Raw genomic sequence first — 20,521 nt, forward strand, 5'->3', positions numbered from 1 at the left:
TATTAAAGCTACAGTTTGATCGACACATTTGATGCGACAGGGCCTTCAGAACAGATTGTGAAGGCGTCCAGGTAGATTTCTGACCCTGGTAACTGATGAAATGTGATTGGTTAAATCCTTAAAAATGAAAACACACGTCTGGAAGCAGCACAACAGGGAAAAAGTAACGAAAAGAAACTGAAAGACAATTTTGAAATATTTAATAAGAATTCATGGAAAAAATATATTTAACATCAGTCTGTGAGTTAAATATTTTTAGGCTAGCAGAGAAGGCTTTGCAGGCCTTGGTCACTGGTTGATATTTAATGTTGGTTGGTACGTTGTGACCACAGTTACAGTTATAAGGTGGACATTATTTTAGTTATATTTACTTACCGTCGCATTTTTTGTTACAATTGCAATGGGGTGGATATAGGTAACAATAAATGGTGGAATGATTGAAATATAATATTAAATATCACAAAATTCCAGCATTTGGAAAGATGCGTGGATACTTTTTATTTGAAAAATAGATGTGTTCGCTAGTTACGGTTGACAGAAATAAGAGTCAATTTCTTTCAAAGTTTTCTTTTTTTATTCTTATTGTTTAATATTTTGTTTCCATTTCATTGCAAGCATTAATCAATATTCAATATGAACTAATTGTGGTGTTGAAGTGTTTCCCTGTGACATGTACATCCATGTCATCCATTTTAAAATATGACAATCGTCACACGAATATTACACAGATAGGTTGTGTCTGCTTTCGTGATACTGGAGCCATGCACTTCACGCCACACACATTTTATATATACATTGATACCTTGGCTTATGAACTTAATTGGTTCCCAGACAGAGTGTGTGAGGCAAAAAGTGTGTATCCCAAAAAATTATTTCCCATAGGAAACAATTAAAATGAGAATAATCAGTTTCCAGGTACCCATAAAACATAATTTTCTACTTTATAATTTTCTAAGCCTTAAAACTACACAAAATATATCGACGAAAAGGTTTCTTCAGCCGTCATTTGTACTTCTTTGAAGGTGTTGGACGTTTCGCTTCTTATCCAAGAAACTTTGTCAGCAAACTAAAGTCTTACTGGTAGTTTCGGCCCTATATATATATATATATATATATATATATATATATATATATATATATATATATATCCCTACTGTCCAGACATGGCGGTGACGGACTCTGCTATGATAGGTCCGTGCTCTCAGGTTAGGGGGAGCAGAGGACTAATCCCTGCGGCTCCACTGATCGTTTCGATTGTCCTTTTATGTATAATAAATGTGCTATGGTATTACAATTAAATAAATAAACTGTACTATATAATAAAGTCGTTTTATTTACCTTTGTGATGTTCGTTGATGGCTTGATGGAATGGAGTGGCCGGTTTCATCAGCATTAAACACTTGATGAGGAACGTAACCTTCTTCTTTCACCATCTTGAGGAATGATCCCTCGTAGGTGCTTTCTCTGTGATAATTGTATCTAGTTCCTCATCAATTGTGTTCTGTTTAGCTGGGTTGATAGTTTTTTGCAAGTGTACAGATGGCTTGTGCGGGTTGTTTGTGGAGCCTGATTGATGGGATATTTTAACCTTGCAGTCTACACTCTGCCTTTGAACTATTAAAGTTGAAACTCTCTCACTGCCGTCTGCATGTCTCTTTAATGTTTAAACCACTTCCCTTCACTGCTGCGTTCTTCACCAATCACGTGGATTTAACAGAAGACTGGTGGCGGGGAATAGAGGACAAAAACAGTCGGCTGCCATTTCGTTGTTAGAAGAACAGGATCATTCGCGAACGACACATCACTCATTCAGGCAGCTCTGTGTACGAAAAAAGTTCATACGCCAAGGTATAATTTTCATACATTTAACGTGAATAAACTGCAAAGTTTGTAAGCCGAGGGGTTCGTAAACCAAGGTATCACTGTATATATATGAAATCCCCCCCCCCTGGATTACTTCTTCACCAACTGGATAACATCCTCATCTTCCATCACGTGGTCCTTGCCCACCTTTTGAGGGTTGTGTTTGACAGACGATCCCCACACGAGTGCGCTGCAAAGAAGGTGACGGCAACAAATGAATCACGCGAGGAGCGGAGAAAAAAGTAAACGACAGCAAACGACAGCCTCCGGTGGCACAAAAGACTTCTTCTAATGTGCTGTGACACCGCTTGGCCTCCGCCGCCTCCCCGGAGGATCGCTAATGCTCGGCAGCACTCATGTATTGACTGATGGACGACCCCGGCGCTCCCATTTGGAGACAGACCCCCCTTGATTCAAACGCTCGCAGTTAATATGTCTCTGCAGTATCTGGGCAAAAAGGGGCTGACCGCTCTAACTGGTTAAATGGGCTCCTTTTAGAGGACGGTCATTCCTGGTTAGAAATCACTTTGGGAATAGCATATTTTCCTGTGTATAAGGCGCACCGCAATATAATGCGTACCTCCAATAATTGGTGTATTTCGAAACCTTTTCCATATGTAAGGCGCACTGGACCCTTTCCTCTTCCTTTCATAACTTTGCTGTTGTGTTACTTCCGGGTAGAGTGAATACTGGTGCGAATGGCTGCCGCTGCTCACCCACAAAAAAAAAAAAAAAATCTTGTGACTGCAATGTGTCATTGAGAGTTTTGAAAGGCGCTTAGAAATTAAGTGTATTATAGTCGCACGCACCTTCAATGAACGGAAAATGCCTTCCAATATGATACTTTCAATTGTATTAGCTTATACATTAGATTCTTAATCGTCCATCTACTGTAAAATGTAAGAATATTTTGTTTTGAGGGGGGGGGGGGGGGGGACAAAAACATAAACAGGTAACATCTGACTTACGACCGAGTTCCGTTCCATCCAAACGGTCATAAGTCAAAATGGTCCCAAGTTGAACTACATTCAAAACGTTAAATAGAGTCTCGTAAACTCCCCCCTCTGGTGCCATCACACAGTCGATTGCTGTGCGAGAGTGAGATGCAGGCTGGCTGGCCAAAATTGTTGTACGCGTTGCCAGCCTGCTAGCGCGTTGTGGCGCCAAGCGTAGAATTAAAATTTAAAAAATAGGGTCTGGAGGTCATGGTCGTAAGTACGGGTGGTTGTAAGTTGAGACGGTCGTAAGTCGGATGTTACCTGTAAAAATAGGCTGTCATGCATGTTCTTTGGAATGTCGGGAGGGAACCGGTGTAGCCGGAGAAAACCCACGCAGGCATAGGGGGAACATTAAAACTCCGTACACGAAGGCCTCAGCCAAAACCGAACCCTGTACTGTATTTTCCAGTGTATAAGGCGCACCGGGGTGTATGGCACACCCCCAGTGAATGGTGTATTTTCAAAGTTTTTGCATATATAAGGCACTCCAATGAATGACAACAGTTTTCTAAATATAATATTTAAATATAAGGCACACCACCATTATAAGGCGCTACAGTGGAGGCTGGGGTTACACATGACTTCTTCTGAACGTCATCTTTTGAAGAAAATCAAGGCTTTCGGGTGCACCTTATACGCCGGAAAATATGGTAGATCTTGATATTTGGCATAGAGCTTTGATACATTTTTTTGAGTTTTAGACGATGCATTAAAATCCTAATTCTACTCACTCGCTCTAGAACTTACTATTTCAATTCCTTGATGAGGTTCTTGTGAATCTTCAAGCAGAAGTCCTCCACAGCGGTGTGTTGGTCGGGCAGGACGACGGGTGACGTGTAATCGGGGAGCTGGCCTTTGGGTTTGGTGTAGCTGCGACAAGTCGACACACATCATCATCACACCTCAGATCAGGCATGACGAGACGAGACAAAAGAAAAATAATACGTAGACGTACATCCGCACGAGCTTGAGGTAGTCCCACATTCTCTCCAGCAGGTCGTCAAAATTCCAGCGGTGGTGGGCCGAGATGGGCACACAGTGCGGCACCTTATAGATGACGTCGAGCTCCTCGATGGAGATCTGGTCGATTTTGTTCAGCACGTAAATGCAAGGGATGTAAACGCTGTGGGGATACGCAGAAAACAGTCAATGGCAAAATAAAAATGTGATAAGAGGTTATTTTAGCCACAAAGACTAAAAAAAAGACTATTTCAGAATCTGAATCATTTTCATTGGCCAAGTATGTAGAACACACTGCACTAGTATCATCGTAAAAAAATTGCAAAGAGGCACTGTACAGTTAAATTTTGGTTACTGTTAAGCTGTTAAAATGTCTGCTCGATTTGGTGCGCATGGATTGGTAGCGCCTGCCTGAAGGGAGTCGCTGGAAAAGGTGGTGGGCAGGGTGCAGAGGGTCCAGTATAATTTTTCCGCTCCTTGTTTTCATTCTTGCGGTGTGCAAGTCCTAACTGCCCGGGAAGAGTGAACGAATGGCTGCCGCTGCTCACCCGCACAAAAAAAAATCCTGTGACTGTAAAGTGTCCTTGAGAGTTTTGAAAGGTGCCTAGAAATTAAATGTATTATTATTATAACTGTCCGTTGAAGTTTCAATTCAACCACAAAAATGTTCATAATTGGTAAAAAATAAAGACATTAATTCATAGCTACATATAATTGCACATGGTGGACGTTCGTCACCATCTTGTAAAAGATTAGACCAGAAACCTTACGGCACAACGGTGAAGCGAGACATCTGCAGAGTGGCCACGCCCACAAGGGAACGACAAAAAAATAAAAACGGCGGCGACATGTCATCTCACCGATTTCCCTCCACCACGTCGATGAGATCATCCGCCGTGGCGTCGCTGCGGAGGGTGATGTCGGCGTTGTGGATCTTGTACTCGGACAGGATGGTCTTGACCGTGTCGCCGTCCAGCTCACTTTGCGCACACTGGAGAGCAAAACGTGCACACACACTGATTCGTACTGTGTGCAAGAAAACGCCATTCATCATCACCCTCTGAAAATTATGGCCCGTAATATATTTTTCCCCTCCGAAAATCACAAAAATCCCAACAAAATCTATCTACATGATCTTAATGATTTCAATTCACGTAGACGAATAGACAATAATGACTCAGGCCTTTATTTTAAGAGGCTGACGACATTTAAGAACAATTTAAATGTCCACCCAAGAAGTTGGATTGCGAAATACAACTAAAAGGACACTTACAGTGGCGGTAAAATTGATGCCGCCTTTGTCCTTCTTCTTGAAGCCGATGTTAGGCGGCTGCTTGTTTAGTCGGATACCGAAACCCTCCAGCTCGTGTTCGATTAGCCTCTTGTGCAAGAGAGGCTTCAGCACATCCAGCACAATCAGGATGAGGTTGCAAGTTCGAGCCACTAGTGTTAAAAAGGACAGCGTTTGAATTATCAACTGGAAAAAAAAAGATGGTAGATGGCGGGCAGCTATACATGGATGCAAACTAAAAACTAAAACAATTGCTCTTGATCAAAGATAAAATACAGCGCCATAATGTCATATCATTTATCCGAAACACTGTCTGTGCAAACAAATTGGTGTTTGGGTGTTACCTGCAATAACTTGCCTGCCTCTGCCTTTGCCATCTTTGGCTCCTTCAATGATTCCAGGGAGATCCAGAAGCTTTCGAGTAACAGGGTAACAAACTCAAAATAAAATCCCACACTGAAAAGTGTCCATATATGCTCATAAATTGTCTTTTCATGTACCTGAATTTTAGCTCCTTTGTAGCGAATGACTCCGGGTACAGTTGTGAGGGTGGTGAACTCGTATGCGGCGACCTCAGAGTAGACCCCCGCCAGGTTGCTCAGCAATGTCGACTTCCCCACGGAGGGAAAACCCACAAAGCCAATGCGGGCGTCCCCAGTTTTGGCGACGTCAAAACCTGGAGTGACAGAGACCAGTAAACATTCTAAATGTTGTCAACAATGTGTCGTCAGATCCATGTATTTAATGTTTTAAAACACTGTCCATACTTCAGTTCTACGTGATTAAATGCAATATCCATTCGATACTCGTTACCTTCTCCAGTGCCGCCACCGCTGCCTCCCTTCGGCGTGATGAGCTCCCGCCTTAGTTTAGCCAGACGTGCTTTGAGCAGGCCCAAGTGGTGAGCGGTGGCCTTGTTCCGCTGCGTCCTGGCCATCTACAACAAAGCATAGATAGAACAGAAGCGCCAGCCCCAATGAGGTCTCTAAGGCCTGATGACAGTGGAACATGTTTAAGATTGGCATCAACCAAAAAAATCTCAGAATGACTGAAATTGCAACTCTTAAATTGTGGTCTTTAAAAAAACATTATTTTAGAATTGTCCATGATTTTACACTTTATTTTTCATTGTATTACAGTAAAGTCTCGTTATATCGATATTCAAGGGAGTCCGAAAAAATATCGATATAACCGGGACTATCGATATATCCGACCCTGTTTGCATGTAATTTTCTCCGTGAGTGCATAGAAATAGTATCGATATAACCGGGACTATCGATATATCCGATATCGATATAACGAGACTTTACTGTATTTACGACATTATGTCATTTGTGTTGAATTGTATGATTGTCTCGCCAGTATGCAAGGGAAAAGCTAACAGTTTGAGATGTACATTTTGTAATCCAGTCTTGGTTTTTTTTGTATGACAATATTAGTGACAGCACAATACGGCAAGTCAAACTGATTGGCTTATATTTAGAGCGTACATGCGTTTGTCCTACATTACATTAATATTGACTTAATAATTTTTCCGACTGAATGTATATAATTAATTGGTGGGTCACCTTGGTGTCAGTCAACCACGATGAAGTGAAGGCAGGAGCATCATTTAGTCATGCCGTACACAGTTAAATCGGAACAGAATAGCTTTGCCACCATCTTGTGGCATTGATAGGGAATCATAAAAGGGGGACGCGGGGTGCAATTACTGATAAGATTTTTGCTATTCGCAGAATGGCTCGGATCGTAACCGCTGCAGAACTGTTTACCAATATACTAACAACTTAAGTCGAAAAGAAGGGATGTAATTTAAAAGCTCTATTTGTTGTTATTTTGAGTATTCAAAGTAGTAGACAAGGCTAGCAGTCCAGAGTCAAGCAAACAATTGACAGGTAGAATTCATTAAAACGAACGATAACGCCAAAATTTAACGATTACGGGCAGAAAGATAAGACAAAAGGCCGGCGTTCAAAAGCGACGTCATGAAACACACAGAACATCTGAGCACCGTTAAATTCTGCTAGCATTCCAAGCTAGCTTTAGCCACCACGGGACTCGGTTGAATGAGCGAGTGCCACGTTTCGTTCCACGATTACCTCATTTTCAATCTCTGCTATTTTGGCAAGTATGCTCATGATGAAAGAAGTTCGTGCTGCAATTCCGTGTTCCCGATAAACGTTGGGGAAATGCCAAACAAACGTGGCTAAACTATTGAAAGGGTTGCAACTAGCGTATCGCCACCACGCCGGTGTCACCGTGCGCTGCCTGACGCTAAATCTCGCGAGAATTCTGAATCACAAAATTTAGCCCTGGTCGTTGACTCCCATTAGGAGCATACATTTAGTTTTAAAGCACTGTACAGTACTATAGTCCTACAAATAAATAGTCAAACCCTGATGGATAGTTAGTCAGACGGCCAGAGAAATCTATGATATATTATGATAGAAATGTAATATTTAAACAGATCCATTTTGTCATATACATGTGCATAATATGATAATTTTCTTGAGTGAAGTGAAAACAGACGCATAACAAATTTGTTATCAGCCCTGTTTATCATTGCTGCTCTTGAATGCACCTCAGCGGAACAATTTCCTGTAAAAATAAATGCAATTTGAATGACAATGTCATTGAAAACAAACCAGAAAACAGGTCCATAATTACATTTTGTAAAGAACGCGACAGTTCTCACATTTCATACTCAATATATATGTATGTACTCCATTCTGATGAGTCGAACACCACATGCTATATGCTGGATCTGTTTGTGCCCAGATCCCTGTTGCTGTTCATTATTACACTGTAGTAGGTGTGCTTGTACTCATCAAAATATACAAAAATAGTACTTTTTTTATAAGGTAGATACTGTATTCAACGAGTTGTTCTGCATCATCTGTCATCCAGATGAGCTTGAAAAGCAAACAAAGGAAGGAGCAGGAGGGAGACGCGGAAGGGGAACATAGAAAGAACAAGACAAGATTCATCATTACTGAGTTTGTGACAGCTATACTGTATAGATATGTAACTAGCTTGTGGAATGTGGGCTTGGGGGCAATGACTTTGCCATCACTCAAAATATTCTTACATTTAAATACATCACCAAAAATCAGTCATGACAGAATAGTATTGATTAATATAATTCAGTGCAGTCACAGATGAATTCATTCATTCACTTTGGCAGGGGGATTTTTACTAAGTACTGCTGTACGTGCGCAGCAATTACAGGATCAGGTTTGTACAATTTTCCTCGTTTAATCAAAATTTGAAAAGGCCCATTTGTCAGTTGTCACTTATGTTCCGCTTCACGTCAGAAACATCGGATTTGTCATCCATGTCATTTTTGACCCTGACCGATTTCTGGACACAGATCGGCTAGGTCATTTTTGACCGATCGCAGTCCTGTGAGTCATCTGAGACGAGGGCCTTTACAAACTTTGATCGCACCAGTGGAGAAATCTGGCAATTTTCTCTGATTGTCCATGTACATCACTTCACATATTAAAAATCAATATGAGAAAACTCATTTAATTTCCCCAAACTCTTTTTTTGTGCATCTATATAAATACTTATTACCCCAAAAGTTAACTCAATGAAGAGCAATTGGATGATCAAATATTTACATTCATATGCATGAATGGCTACCAAGAGGCTGCAATATAAATGCACAAAACAATCAGTGGGAATCTGTGTGAAATAATTTGAAGGAAGGAAGGAAACAAAATACACTTGATCCATCTGCAACACGGCTCGAGGTCGCCTCGGGTGTCCGCTACCATGGCGCCCTTTGGCTTATTTGCTCCCCACTGTTTCCATTCTGTACTTCTGGAAATGTCGTCAGAGGAGCTGATTATTGCATTTTCTGTGTTATTGCGTGCAGTACCCCGTCACAATAAAACGCCCGAGTGTGGGTATTTATTCTACTGGTGTAATTGGGGCTGTGTGTAAAGTCATTCTAATGCCATTGTTTTTTCTGTGCCTGTGATGTCAAAAGTTTACTGAATCGAGTTTGGGGGTCACTGCCCCAATATATATATATATATATATATATATATATATATATATATATATATATATATATATATATATATATATATATATATATATGTGTGTGTGTGTGTTTTTCATGAAGGAAACCACATAGCCCAAATTACAAAATTGGCTCTTTTTCATGTTGAGAGGCCAACAAGTTGATAGATTGTGCGCCGGGTTGCAGATGAATACACCACTAACAAATTGTGAGAGGCCATTTTTCAAGACTCAAATGAATAAAAAGTCAAGTCTCGGGTCTTCACTGTCAAAGAAGTGACGGAGTAACCTGGTTTTACTCACGACGGGGAAAAAACATTCTTACTAGTGAGGCAAATAGTGTCAAAAGTAGTAATAAATTAATATATTTGTTTCAAAATGAATAAATAATTGAATTTCCATCTCTGTTGACATTGTCCGAATGTCATTCTCCGAACAGTGAAACCCCGCTGTTACTAAGTGATCGCGCCTTGCCCCAAATAGCCAAAACGGACGTGTCATGGACACCAAGGTTTGTTAATATTTGCTAATAGATGCCACAAAATGGCAGGATGGAGTTTTAAAGCGAATCAAATGTGAATTCTCTCTTCAGATCAACATGGCTGCCAACAGACATTGCCGGTGATACTTTTAGATGTTGCTTTTGCATGAGTACTTAAAAAACAGTGAATAGGTTAGTTTTCAGCAGATAACAGAAGATACATTAACTCAAAGTATCCGTGAATAGGTCAATTTGTGAGTGTTGATATGTAAATTTTCAGGGGTTCTATATACTCAGACTCATATTTAATACTTAAGATCTTTTGTTCCTGTTTGACAAGGGTACAACCTAATCAAATGGGAATTCTCTCTTCAGGTTAACATGGCTGCCAACAGACATTGCCGGTGATACATTAATGATGTTGCTTTTGCCTGAGTATTAAAAACAAACAAAACAGGGAATAGGTGAGTTTTCAGCAGATAACAGATCGATACATTTACTACAAGTATCGGTAAATAGGTCAATTTGTGAGTGTCGATCTGCACATTTTCAGGAGTTCTATGTACTAAAGCCTCATATTTAAGACTAAAGACTTTGGTGGGAAGACACAATCAAGGAGTTGGCTCTGGGTATCAGGCCAATTCTGTACTGACGTCGATGGCGTATGTAAAAGTCACTATGAACCTGTTCAGTTCACCCCGCAATATCACTGTCATTTTCCAGCGAGAAGCACTATTTTAGTGCAGTAGTTTCCCACTTGACAGGCCTTGACCTAGGGAAGCGCCATGCCAACATTGAGGTAATAGAAAGCAAAAAAAATATAAAATCAAAAATATAAATACTGCATGTATCCACGACGATGGGATTCTGTCATCAGAATTGGGATAATACTTATTGAAGCCATAAGGCTTTAAGATAAATGCAACTTGGCCATATGATGGCAAAAGTCTTCAATAGAGGCTATCCCTTGGGACCCTAGCTGCTCTCAGAGGAGGTGGGCGGGGCCGTGGAGGCCGATCGCCGCCGCGCCGCCGACTGTGAGCGTTCGGGGCTATGTTTGTCAGAAGGCTGCACCTCCAGGAAGTCCCTGTGCTGCTGGCCGATCACCTGACTGATGAGCGCGGGTAGAGCTTGCAGGTTGCTAAGCAGAGTCTCCAGTTTGGTCTCCAGCAAGGCGATTCTCTTCTCCATGTCCTCTCCTCGCTCGTTTAAGTCCGACACCATATCGTACATGATGTTTTGAGTCTGGGACAAGGCAGAGGAAACACAGCGTGAGCTACACATGCTTCTTTTCCCGTTACTTACTCGCTTTATGACATGACAGTTCAATGCTGCGGCAGGAATACAGATTTCTAAAAAGAAAGAAGGATTTTGGAGTTATCTTGCAATGAGCCGATTTCCACAAATAGTCACTTGTGCTTCAAATGCCAAGTTGTCATTCACTTACACTAAGTCAATACACACCTTGAACTTGAGTTTCAGATTAAAATAGAAGTAAATATTTATAAAAAAAAAAGTTATGGTGACGCTTAATTTTTAAACAAATCACCATTGACTCCCACCCCTACAAAAGACAAATAAGGATGAAAAACAAACAAACAAACAAACAAACAAACAAGAATGAGCACATAACTGCTGACAAGTGAAAGCACTTTGCTGTATGAGGAAAAATAATATTAACAGTCAGTGAGAATGAAAAAAAAATGTTTGGAGGAATACTTTTTTCTTTTCTAATGCAGTATTGTATACACTATTTGTCTTAATGCTACAAAGATTGGAATCGCTCCCTTGAAGATCCAAGTGAATGACTTATTTTTTTCATTTCTTTTGAAAAAAAAAAAGAAAAACAAAGATAGCAAGTGCAATATAAAGCATCGCTCATAATGTGGGCAGACGCAAATGGTACCGCAAGCATCTAAAATGCTCTCTTGCAGAGATGCACTCTTGCGACAAAAGGGCCAGGAACCAGCTGGCAACTTGCAGGTTTTTTTTTTTTTTAATTGCGTGATCCATCGCCAAATATTACACTTTACGACACATTGGCCCTCATCCAATGTGACTGCGGTGTTCTTTTGAATGTCAAACACTCTCCCCTCTTTTGCTACCTGTGTGTGTGTGTGTGTGTGTGTGTGTGTGTGTGTGTGTGTGTGTGTGTGTGTGTGTGTCTTTCTCCCAAGTTACTGGCTCTGCTGTGTCAGGTTGGCCCTTCGCCCGGTCTTTGCCTTAAAGGTTCTGTTTAGCGCAACTGGAGTTAACTTTTTTTTCTTTAACACTCTCCGCATACATATGGTGGCTGTATTGGCAAAACACACTGTGGAAGAAAAAACAAGGTGATTGTAGACCACAGCGATTATGAAACGCCCGTCTGTTCATTTGACACCTGTAGACTTTGATTGAAGAGTGAAGCAGCAGGCGTCGCAACAACACATCGACAGACAAGCGTATCAATCTTTCCTCATGGGCAATGCGTTAACAGTCCACATGGCTTACCTTGGCGAGGTCCACCAGAGAGTTTGCTTGGTCATTCAGCTTGCGTTGCTCCATTTTAACACTTCTCAATCTGAACACAAGACCATCCAGAGGCCAGTGAATGAACGCTGCCATCAATAGTGGGGGCAGGGGGGTTGGTTAGCTTTTGGTGTGCACACACACACACACACACACACACACACACACACACACACACACACACACACACACACACACACACACACACACACACACACACACACACACACAAGGGCATACACACGTAGCACGGAGAGAGAGGGAGATGAGTAAGGATGAAGAGAGAGAGAGGGGGGGAGAGAGAGAGAGAGAGAGAGAGAGAGAGATAAAGAAGAGAGAGAAAGAGAGAGAGAGACAGAGCGAGAGAGAGAGAAAGAGAGAGAGAGAGAGAGAGAGAGAGAGAGAGGGACAGAGACAGAGAGACAGGAAGTGAGAGAGAGAGAAAGATGGAGAAAGAGAAAAATAGTGAGAGAGAGAGAGAGAAAAAGAAAAAGTGAAAGATAGAGAGATAGACGGAGAAAGCTAGAGATAGAGAGAGATAGGGAGAGTGAGGGACAGACAGAGCGAGAGAGTGAAAGAGAAAGAAAGACAATGAAAGCAATAAAAATAGAAAAAGAGAGTGAGAGAGAAAAAAGAGAGATTGAGAGAGATAGAAACCCATAGAGAGAGCGAGAAAGAAAGTGAAAGATAGAGAGATGGAGAGAGAGAGAGCAATAGAGATAGAGAAAGCTAGAGAGAGGGCTAGAGACAGGCAGATAGTGAGAGACAGAGAGAAAAAGAAGAAAGACAGAGAGATAGAGAGTGAAAGAGAGAGAAACAGAGAGAGACAGGGAGAGAAAGAAAAAGAGAGACAGAGATAGAGAAATAGTGAGAAAAAGAGAGAGAGAAACAAGGAGAGAAAGAGGAAGAGGGAAAGAAAGAGGGAGAGGGAGAAAGAGAAAGATACATAGAGAAAGTGAGAAAGAAAGTGAGAGGGAAAAAGAGAAAATGAGTGAGAGAGAGAGAATGCAGTGGTCACCATCTTTGGTTGGAGCTGCATGCAAATGGCATTCAAAAATGGATTTGACTTAATTTCAATGAGCATTCCCTCAAAACAAATTATTTAAATGTCATGAGAAACAATAAGAGTAGTTTTTGCCACATGTTATATTATAATTTATGACTTCTATCAAACACGTATTTATAATGGCAGAACTAGAAGTTTTGTCGTCATTTTTTTTTTTGGCCAATGGATGTGTTTAATTCGATGTTGTCCTCTCGGTGACCTTACAAAATAAGCTGTTTAGTTTTGACCACGTATGCTTTTTTGGAAGGGGCCGGGGGGAAGCATTGCTCCATACATAAAGCAAAAGACAAATTTAATGCACCGATGGGATCAGTCGGTTATGTAAACAAACACAAGGGAACAAAATTACGATTCTTCGCCTGTTCAAACTGGAGACATCCACATATGACCAGCAGAGAGCGCCAAAGGAGTCCAAACATCTCCACACAAAATGTCTCTTGATAAATCCAAAGTGTGTGGAGCAGACCATACGTAACGCGGACATGCACCTTCTGTTACACGAATCGAACTGTAACGGGTGTAAGACTCGAGGGGTGACCAATAGTTGACAACGGTGTGAAGATCAGCGCTAAGAGTCCTCCTCATCTTGCTTTTTATTCCCGGTCTGTCTCATTGCCCCAGGCAATCGCTCGTCATGTGCGCCGGTGCATGGGAACGGTCTCTCTAAATCTGCTTGCTATTCTTTGAGGCATCACAGCATTACAAAGCTGCAAGTGCCGCGTTGTTATTTATTTCAGCGTTTATTGTAGCCCTCTTCATTGTTTTGTATGGCGCATAAAAGGACGACGTGGACATTTGGGCCACGAGTCATATTTTTATCTTAACTGGCAGTTTTACGGCGTCTTCTCAATGGGCTGAGCAAATGATGGGTGGTTGGTTGCCTTTGGCTTAACCTTCCTCTAGGGTCAGGTTCCTCCTCACATATCTCAGGGACTGCACTGACGTCACTCCGACCTTGATTGCCACATTAACCTTGGGAACAGGGACGGACGTCGCCTCACAATGGGATTGATACTATGAAACCGCCAATGTCGAATGGCTATGCGGTCGGACAATTTTGGTTTTCTACACTATTTCGAGGATGCGGAAATATCAGCGTATCCTGCCGCTAAGATTGGTTGAAAGTCAAACCGACTGTGTTCAGACCCACAGCGGAGCATGCTACCTTTTATTAATTCATTCACTTCCATTCCCAAATTTATTTGGGAATTGAAAATATGACATCGAGCTCAATTCCCGAATTTGTTCAGGTCTTCGGTTTTGTGCCGATACAGCGCTGGTCAGACCACTGGCAATGTTTTTTTCCCTTCCGTAAAGGGGGCGGCATTAATTAGTTGAAGGTCAAATCACCGGTGTTCACGCCCACAGTGGCGCAAGCTACCTCTTATTAACTAATTCACCACCATTCCCAAATTTAAGACTTGCTTTCATATAAACTCAATACAGCGCTGGTCAGACCTCAGGCAATGTTTTTCCCTCCCACGAGGGGCAGAATTTGCCTTTTGTAGAGCCGCCCCCATTTCAAGCTCAGATAACTCCAGACCCTTATCACTTAAGAATTAACTATTTTTCTGACGAAAGAAGAGAGTTTAAGGTTTCATATGCTGAATTGAATGTTGATGAAGTCCTAAAATTCAATATTCTGTGGGTCCTGAAATTTGAGTGGAAATGACAAAAAAAAAAAAAAAACATGGCACTGGAGTGGACACATTTTTGCACGTCTGGCAGTGAATGAGTTAAAAATTAAATTGTCATCACACCCATGCAGAAATGGAAAAGGAACAATCCCTCACCGATAAGTGAAATTCAATGGACGAACATTTGTGCAAAAGTAGTTTTACTGTAACATTAAAAAAAAACATGGCATGAATTTCACTTAGCGAATGAGTCGGCGACATTTATTTATTTTTTATAGTCGTTCTATCGGGTTGGAGGACAAGCTCTCGTTAAGCATGCACACCACAGGCCTGTATGCAAATATGAGGCGAACACTTACTTTCGAGCTCTATTGCATTGAGTGTGGGCGACAAACAGGGAGGAAAAAAAAGGAAAGATGAAGTCGACAAATGAATTATTGCAACATCATATAGACTTATATTCAGATGGCAAAAAATAATAATAATAATTATTGGTTTCTCTCGAGTGTGGCTGAGATGCAAACCTCATCTCCGCCTGCTTGACTTACTGCTTCAGCAACCACACTCATCAAAACAACCTTAAAGCTGATGTCAGGACGCTTACGCTTCGCCAAACAGACAGACGCTGCCTCGAAGCGTTAACGGCCTTCCAGCTGTTGGCACCTCGCATCTTTGACTGCCATATGGGAAGACGTCCCACAGCGACACGATTTGATGTTTTCACATTGCCACACGGACGCACAGTGCATTCGCAAATGATTCCAAACTCCCTTGGAGTTTATTTATTTCTTTATTTTTTGGGTGACTTACCATCGGCTTATTATGTAGGGACGGAGTGTGTCACCGCTTTGGTTGTATTCCAAACCACATTTTATTTTCTTTGATATTTAAAGGACAACGGACTCCTCCGGAAAAGTTGTGTCCATAATTTGTAAAATCACTTCAAATGACTTCTACTGAGCGCATTTTACAAAGATTCCACTGCATATACCTATACTATTTTACATTTTGAGACTCGCGCTGAATATTCAGGAAGTCTTGTTTTCGAGTTGATGACGATGCCTGACGTGACGTCACGTCAGGAACGCCCCTGACCGAGAAAGCGACACACAATGAATTCTGGATACTTTGTTTGGTCTGAAAACATTGTGTTGATGGCGAAATTAGAAGGAAAAACACATAAATAACACGATGGTGAATCGTTGTGTGTCGCACCAACACTACCAATTGCGGTAACACCATAAAAGTGGACACAAATTCTCAGCAGACAAAACAGCCCATTTCCAATGGTATCGGTTGTCCTTTCACGAATCAGGCCAAAGTTTAGCAGCTAAACGTAAAAGAGTATCAAACCACAAATCATGACACTGGCCCTACAAAACAATAACTTAAGTTTTTATGATGAGACAAGATCATATTTGTCAAATGTGGCACAGTGGTTAACTGTTTTGTATATGCGCCTCACAGTGCGGATGTACAGGGTTCGGTTCCGGCCTTCATCCACTGTACATGGTAGCGCAGTCTTTTCTCATGCACTAATTTATCTATTAGCTATCTATTGGCTATCTATTAGCTAGCTAGCTAATAGATTTGAGTGTAGTCTATTTGAGTTACTTATGGGTTGAGTGAACGCTGGCATGTGTGGCTGCCGCTGCTCACCCACAGAAAAACTTATCGTGTGACTGTAAAGTGACCTTGAGAGTTTTGAAAGGCACTTATAAATTAAATGTATTATTATTATTATTATTATTATTATTATTATTATTATTATTATTATTATTATTATTAACTTGATTTGTGTGCAAATGCTCACTTCCTGTCCTGCATGCCTTGTAATCCAAGCACAACACTCAGTTCAAGCTGGTACCCGAGGCGCTGGGAGATAACACACACACACCCACTCATATACAGTAGATAGCAGTTCCCGCGTGCAATAATCTCGATAGGATGCTGAGCGCCTATTTCTCACACAGCCTGCTTCATTCCCGGGGTTAGCTTTAACGCAGAGGGAACTCCTCATATAGGAGAGCACAAAGTATCATCATCACATCAAACCGCCAGCGCAGGAGGTCACGCTTAGAAAAAAAAAAAAGCTTAAAAAAAAAAAAGCCATAATTAACAGTGCCAAATGTGGATGTGCAGCAATAGCGGCAGCGGACATTTTTGTTCACTTCAGGCTTAAAACCGTACACACAAAAAGCAGCACAGACAGTATAGTAGGGTTCTGAAACTAAGTCAGGAGCACAGTCAGTCACCTTTAGTTGAACAAAGCACTGAGCTGATTCTTGCCGAAAGAAGCCTCTGTATGTGTCAGTGGAGGAAAAAAAACCATGAGCAAGGTGAGAGGCTAAGATCGATACTTTAGTGGAATTACGGTGCACTTTTGGCTGTCCTCGGAGGCTCGGGCGGAAAGTGCATTGTCTGAACGAGCCCGTAAGGGAAAGCGTCATAAAACCAACAACAAATATAACCCTCATATTATGTTGAAAAAAAAATCACGTTGATTATGTTGTGGGTCGTTTTTACGCGTATGAAAAAATGCACACAAAACAGTCACAATACAACAAACAACGCAAAACCGGTGACATTAGCACTAACTGTTTCTGAGATGTTATACTTGAAAGAGAGACAACCTAGTTTCTATCCCATTGGGATATTTTAGAACTGTTTTGAAGAAACAAAAAAGAAAGGATATCCAGTGCTTTCGTCAACACAAAAATGGAAACGGGTCAAATTGACCCGTAACATAATATGAGAGTTAGAAAAACGCTCAAGTTAGCCTGCCGGCGGACTCTCTGGAGTGACGGCAACATAAAAATCAGCATGTGACGGCTAAATAGTAAGTTGTGGTGTTTCATCACCATAGCAACACACATACACACGCACACACCCACGCACGCACACACACACGCACGCACGCACGCACACACACACACACACACACACACACACACACACACCACGCACGCACGCACACACACACATTTCTGTTTCAATGGTTTTGTGAGGTCCGGATAACTCCAGATAAGGAGTGAGGACCACCGTTGCTGATAAGTTTAGAGAAGAACTAGTGTTACATTTGAACACTAAATGTCACCTCATTTCCCACTTCAACTTCTTTAAAAATAAAGCAATAAAAAGTGGTATTGAACCTGAAATAACAGCAGAAGTGAGGTTTCTGAATGGGTACATTCAAAGTCCTCACACCTGTGTGAATTTGGTTAAAATATCGTTTTACTTCTTGTGGTAAGAACTTTTTCCTCTCATTAACAACACACACACACATAAACACACACAGCGAGTAAAAAGTGTATGTATCCAAGTGAAATGAAAATACACACCAAAAAATCATTTTGGGTGAATTTGTGAGGATCTCTATGAAACTTTAACAGATGCATATATAGAACCTCTAGAAGCCTTTAGAATGAAAAACTTGTGAGGACTGTCCAAAAGGTCCTCACTTGTCAAAAATGTCCTCACTACGTATGGTATAAAAGGTTAGTGGTCCTCACAAGACTAGTCATACAAACACACACACACACACACACACACACACACACACACACACACACACACACACACACACACACACACACACACACACACACACACACACACACACACACACACACACACACACACACACACACACGACAGGGAATGTTTTTGACATTTCTCAGACCAAGCCAAAGCCTATTTAACAGCTTTCACGCCGACAACTTCAACCCTGCATTTAATATAAAAGGATTACAAGAGCCTCTTAAGGCTGATGTGGCGACGGGGGTGATTTACATACATTTATGGCATTCGCATAATCGAACACAGAGAGCACGCAACGGCAGATCAAACTTTCACAGCCGAGGAAAAGTAATTCAAGGAAGAAGTTTGATTGGCCCTTTCAAATCCATGTGTGACCTCATCGAGTTTGCTACAGGTGTCAAACAATTCAGGATTACGGTTTGGTCGTGTGTAGCGTGTGAGAAGTGTGGCACCTACTGATGTATGGCTTGGAGAAATTTCCTCTGGTGCTTCCTGACTCTGGCATGGTCCATCTTCCTCACCAGTTTGGTGTTCTTGTAGATGAGCCACGTCTCCCTGAGAACATTCGCTGCTGTGTTTTTCACCTGAAAAGGTCAAAGGGCAAAAAACGTGTTGAATTCGATTACAGACATCCACGTATAGGGAGCGCGGGGATGACTTACTCGTTTGGTGAGCTGGGTGTCCATCATGAAATTGTGAACGTGCTTTTCAGCTTTGGTTAACTCCAACTTCTTTGCCACCACAGCCACCACTAAGGCGGTGCAGCCTGCGCCCTGTGAAATAGGCAGTCAAGCAGCGCTTTTATGTCATTGTTATGACAATAGGTGACAATGTCATGGCTCGCATGCAAATCCATATCACTGGATGCACTCCGGATTGTTTGGTGAGGTTTAAAAAGGCAAATGGAGGGGAGCAGTTGTGTTGGGCGGGGGTAAAGTGGTAGTGGAGCATTTTGGGATTAAAAAAAAAAAAAAAAAAAAAAAAAGGATGGCTATTCTGTAGCAGTAGCGTATTTGCAGTAAATATAACAGGAAGCAGGGCCACATACAGGAAAAACCAAGAGATGTAAAGGCAACTGTTTTATTATTGTATCTGTTTTCTTTTTCCATGCTTGTCTGTGACTGTAAAGTGTCCTTAAGAGCTTTGAAAGGCGCTTGAAATAAAATGTATTATTATTATTTCATACAATATTCCAATAATAATTCATTAATCAGCAAATTATAACCGAAAATATTAATTTTGAATAAACAAAGAGACTACGGTATTTTCCGGAGTATAAGGCGCACCCGAAAGCCTTGATTTTCATAAAAAAAAAGACCCAGGCCTTATACGTAGATGCGGCTTATATGTGAAGTCATATTGAGCCACAACAGGTCTCGCAACAACAGGTCTGCGATTGGCTGGCCACCAATTCAGGGTGTCCCCTGCCTCGTCCCCGAAGACGGCTAGGATAGGCTCCAGCAAGGCGCAGGGTCATCTTTGGAAAAAAAAATGAAGGCTTTTGGGTGTGCCTTATACATCGGGAAATACGGTACAAAAGCATAATAGGTGATTAAATCAATCAAGTCTTGGGTCAAATGTCTGAATTGATCATTCTCAGTAGTGCAGGATTCTAAATATGCGCGGCAAGTTACAAGGCGGCACTTTTCGGCTGCCCCCCTGCTGCCCAAAGCAAGATCTATAAAAGCATGCTCGGATGGGCTCGGCGTGGAAGAACTTAAATCACCAAACACCTTTGCAATGAACTAGAACAGAGATTGCCAGCCAGACCCTGGCTCTGACCTCACAAATGTTATGAATGATGAATGGACAACGTGTCTACAAGACTCCAGGGAGGTGGGGTAGTGGGGCCTCAATTCCAGATTGTCTTTGATTTTCACTTTTTTTGGTTGATGTCATTTCCAGATATCCCCATTCTTTCCGGGTATTGCATCATCGGTCAACGTAATGACGATCTGCTCACCATAATGCCAGTCAGGAGGCAGACTCCTTTCCCACAGTATGTATTTGGGACCATGTCTCCGTATCCGATTGTAAGAAAGGTGATGGAGATCAACCACATGGCCCCGAGAAAGTTGCTGTTGGTATCCTGTTGGTCGTGGTACCTGCAATAAACAAGGAATGTGAGTCTTTCACTATCTGAATGGA

General features: G+C 41.6%; 2 protein-coding genes across 9 annotated transcripts in view; both read right to left on the bottom strand.

Moving 5' to 3' along the window:
* Positions 1-1,151: 1,151 nt before the first annotated feature.
* On the bottom strand, positions 1,152-7,386 carry drg1 (developmentally regulated GTP binding protein 1). 2 transcript variants are annotated; one of them, XM_089020857.1, is made up of 9 exons: positions 7,212-7,386; positions 5,926-6,049; positions 5,613-5,788; positions 5,457-5,526; positions 5,095-5,264; positions 4,682-4,812; positions 3,817-3,984; positions 3,609-3,731; positions 1,152-2,053 (listed from the first exon to the last, which is right to left on the bottom strand). In XM_089020857.1, exons 1-9 carry the CDS (start codon positions 7,248-7,250, stop codon positions 1,954-1,956), a joined length of 1,101 nt encoding a protein of 366 aa, XP_088876983.1. In that variant the 5' UTR covers positions 7,251-7,386; the 3' UTR covers positions 1,152-1,953. The 2 variants fall into 2 exon arrangements, with proteins under 2 accessions (XP_088876983.1, XP_088876985.1); XM_089020859.1 differs by lacking the exon at positions 7,212-7,386 and adding an exon at positions 6,681-7,126.
* Positions 7,387-9,237: 1,851 nt separating this feature from the next.
* Positions 9,238-20,521, bottom strand: part of kcnn2 (potassium calcium-activated channel subfamily N member 2) — a 33,514-nt gene continuing 22,230 nt past the window's right edge. For 6 of the 7 annotated variants that reach the window (XM_089019991.1, XM_089019997.1, XM_089019994.1 and 3 more), the window contains 5 exons: positions 20,337-20,478; positions 19,036-19,146; positions 18,830-18,957; positions 12,113-12,182; positions 9,238-10,867 (listed from right to left, as the gene is read on the bottom strand). In XM_089019991.1, coding sequence (XP_088876117.1) covers positions 10,598-10,867; positions 12,113-12,182; positions 18,830-18,957; positions 19,036-19,146; positions 20,337-20,478 — 721 coding nt within the window. In that variant the 3' untranslated portion in view covers positions 9,238-10,597. The remainder of the gene's footprint in view (positions 10,868-12,112; positions 12,183-18,829; positions 18,958-19,035; positions 19,147-20,336; positions 20,479-20,521) is intronic. The other variant, XM_089019993.1, reaches the window with a different exon arrangement.

The sequence above is a fragment of the Hippocampus bargibanti genome, linkage group LG18 (assembly GCF_051943395.1).
Source record: "Hippocampus bargibanti isolate YZ-2025 linkage group LG18, ASM5194339v1, whole genome shotgun sequence".
Classification (NCBI taxonomy): domain Eukaryota; kingdom Metazoa; phylum Chordata; class Actinopteri; order Syngnathiformes; family Syngnathidae; genus Hippocampus; species Hippocampus bargibanti.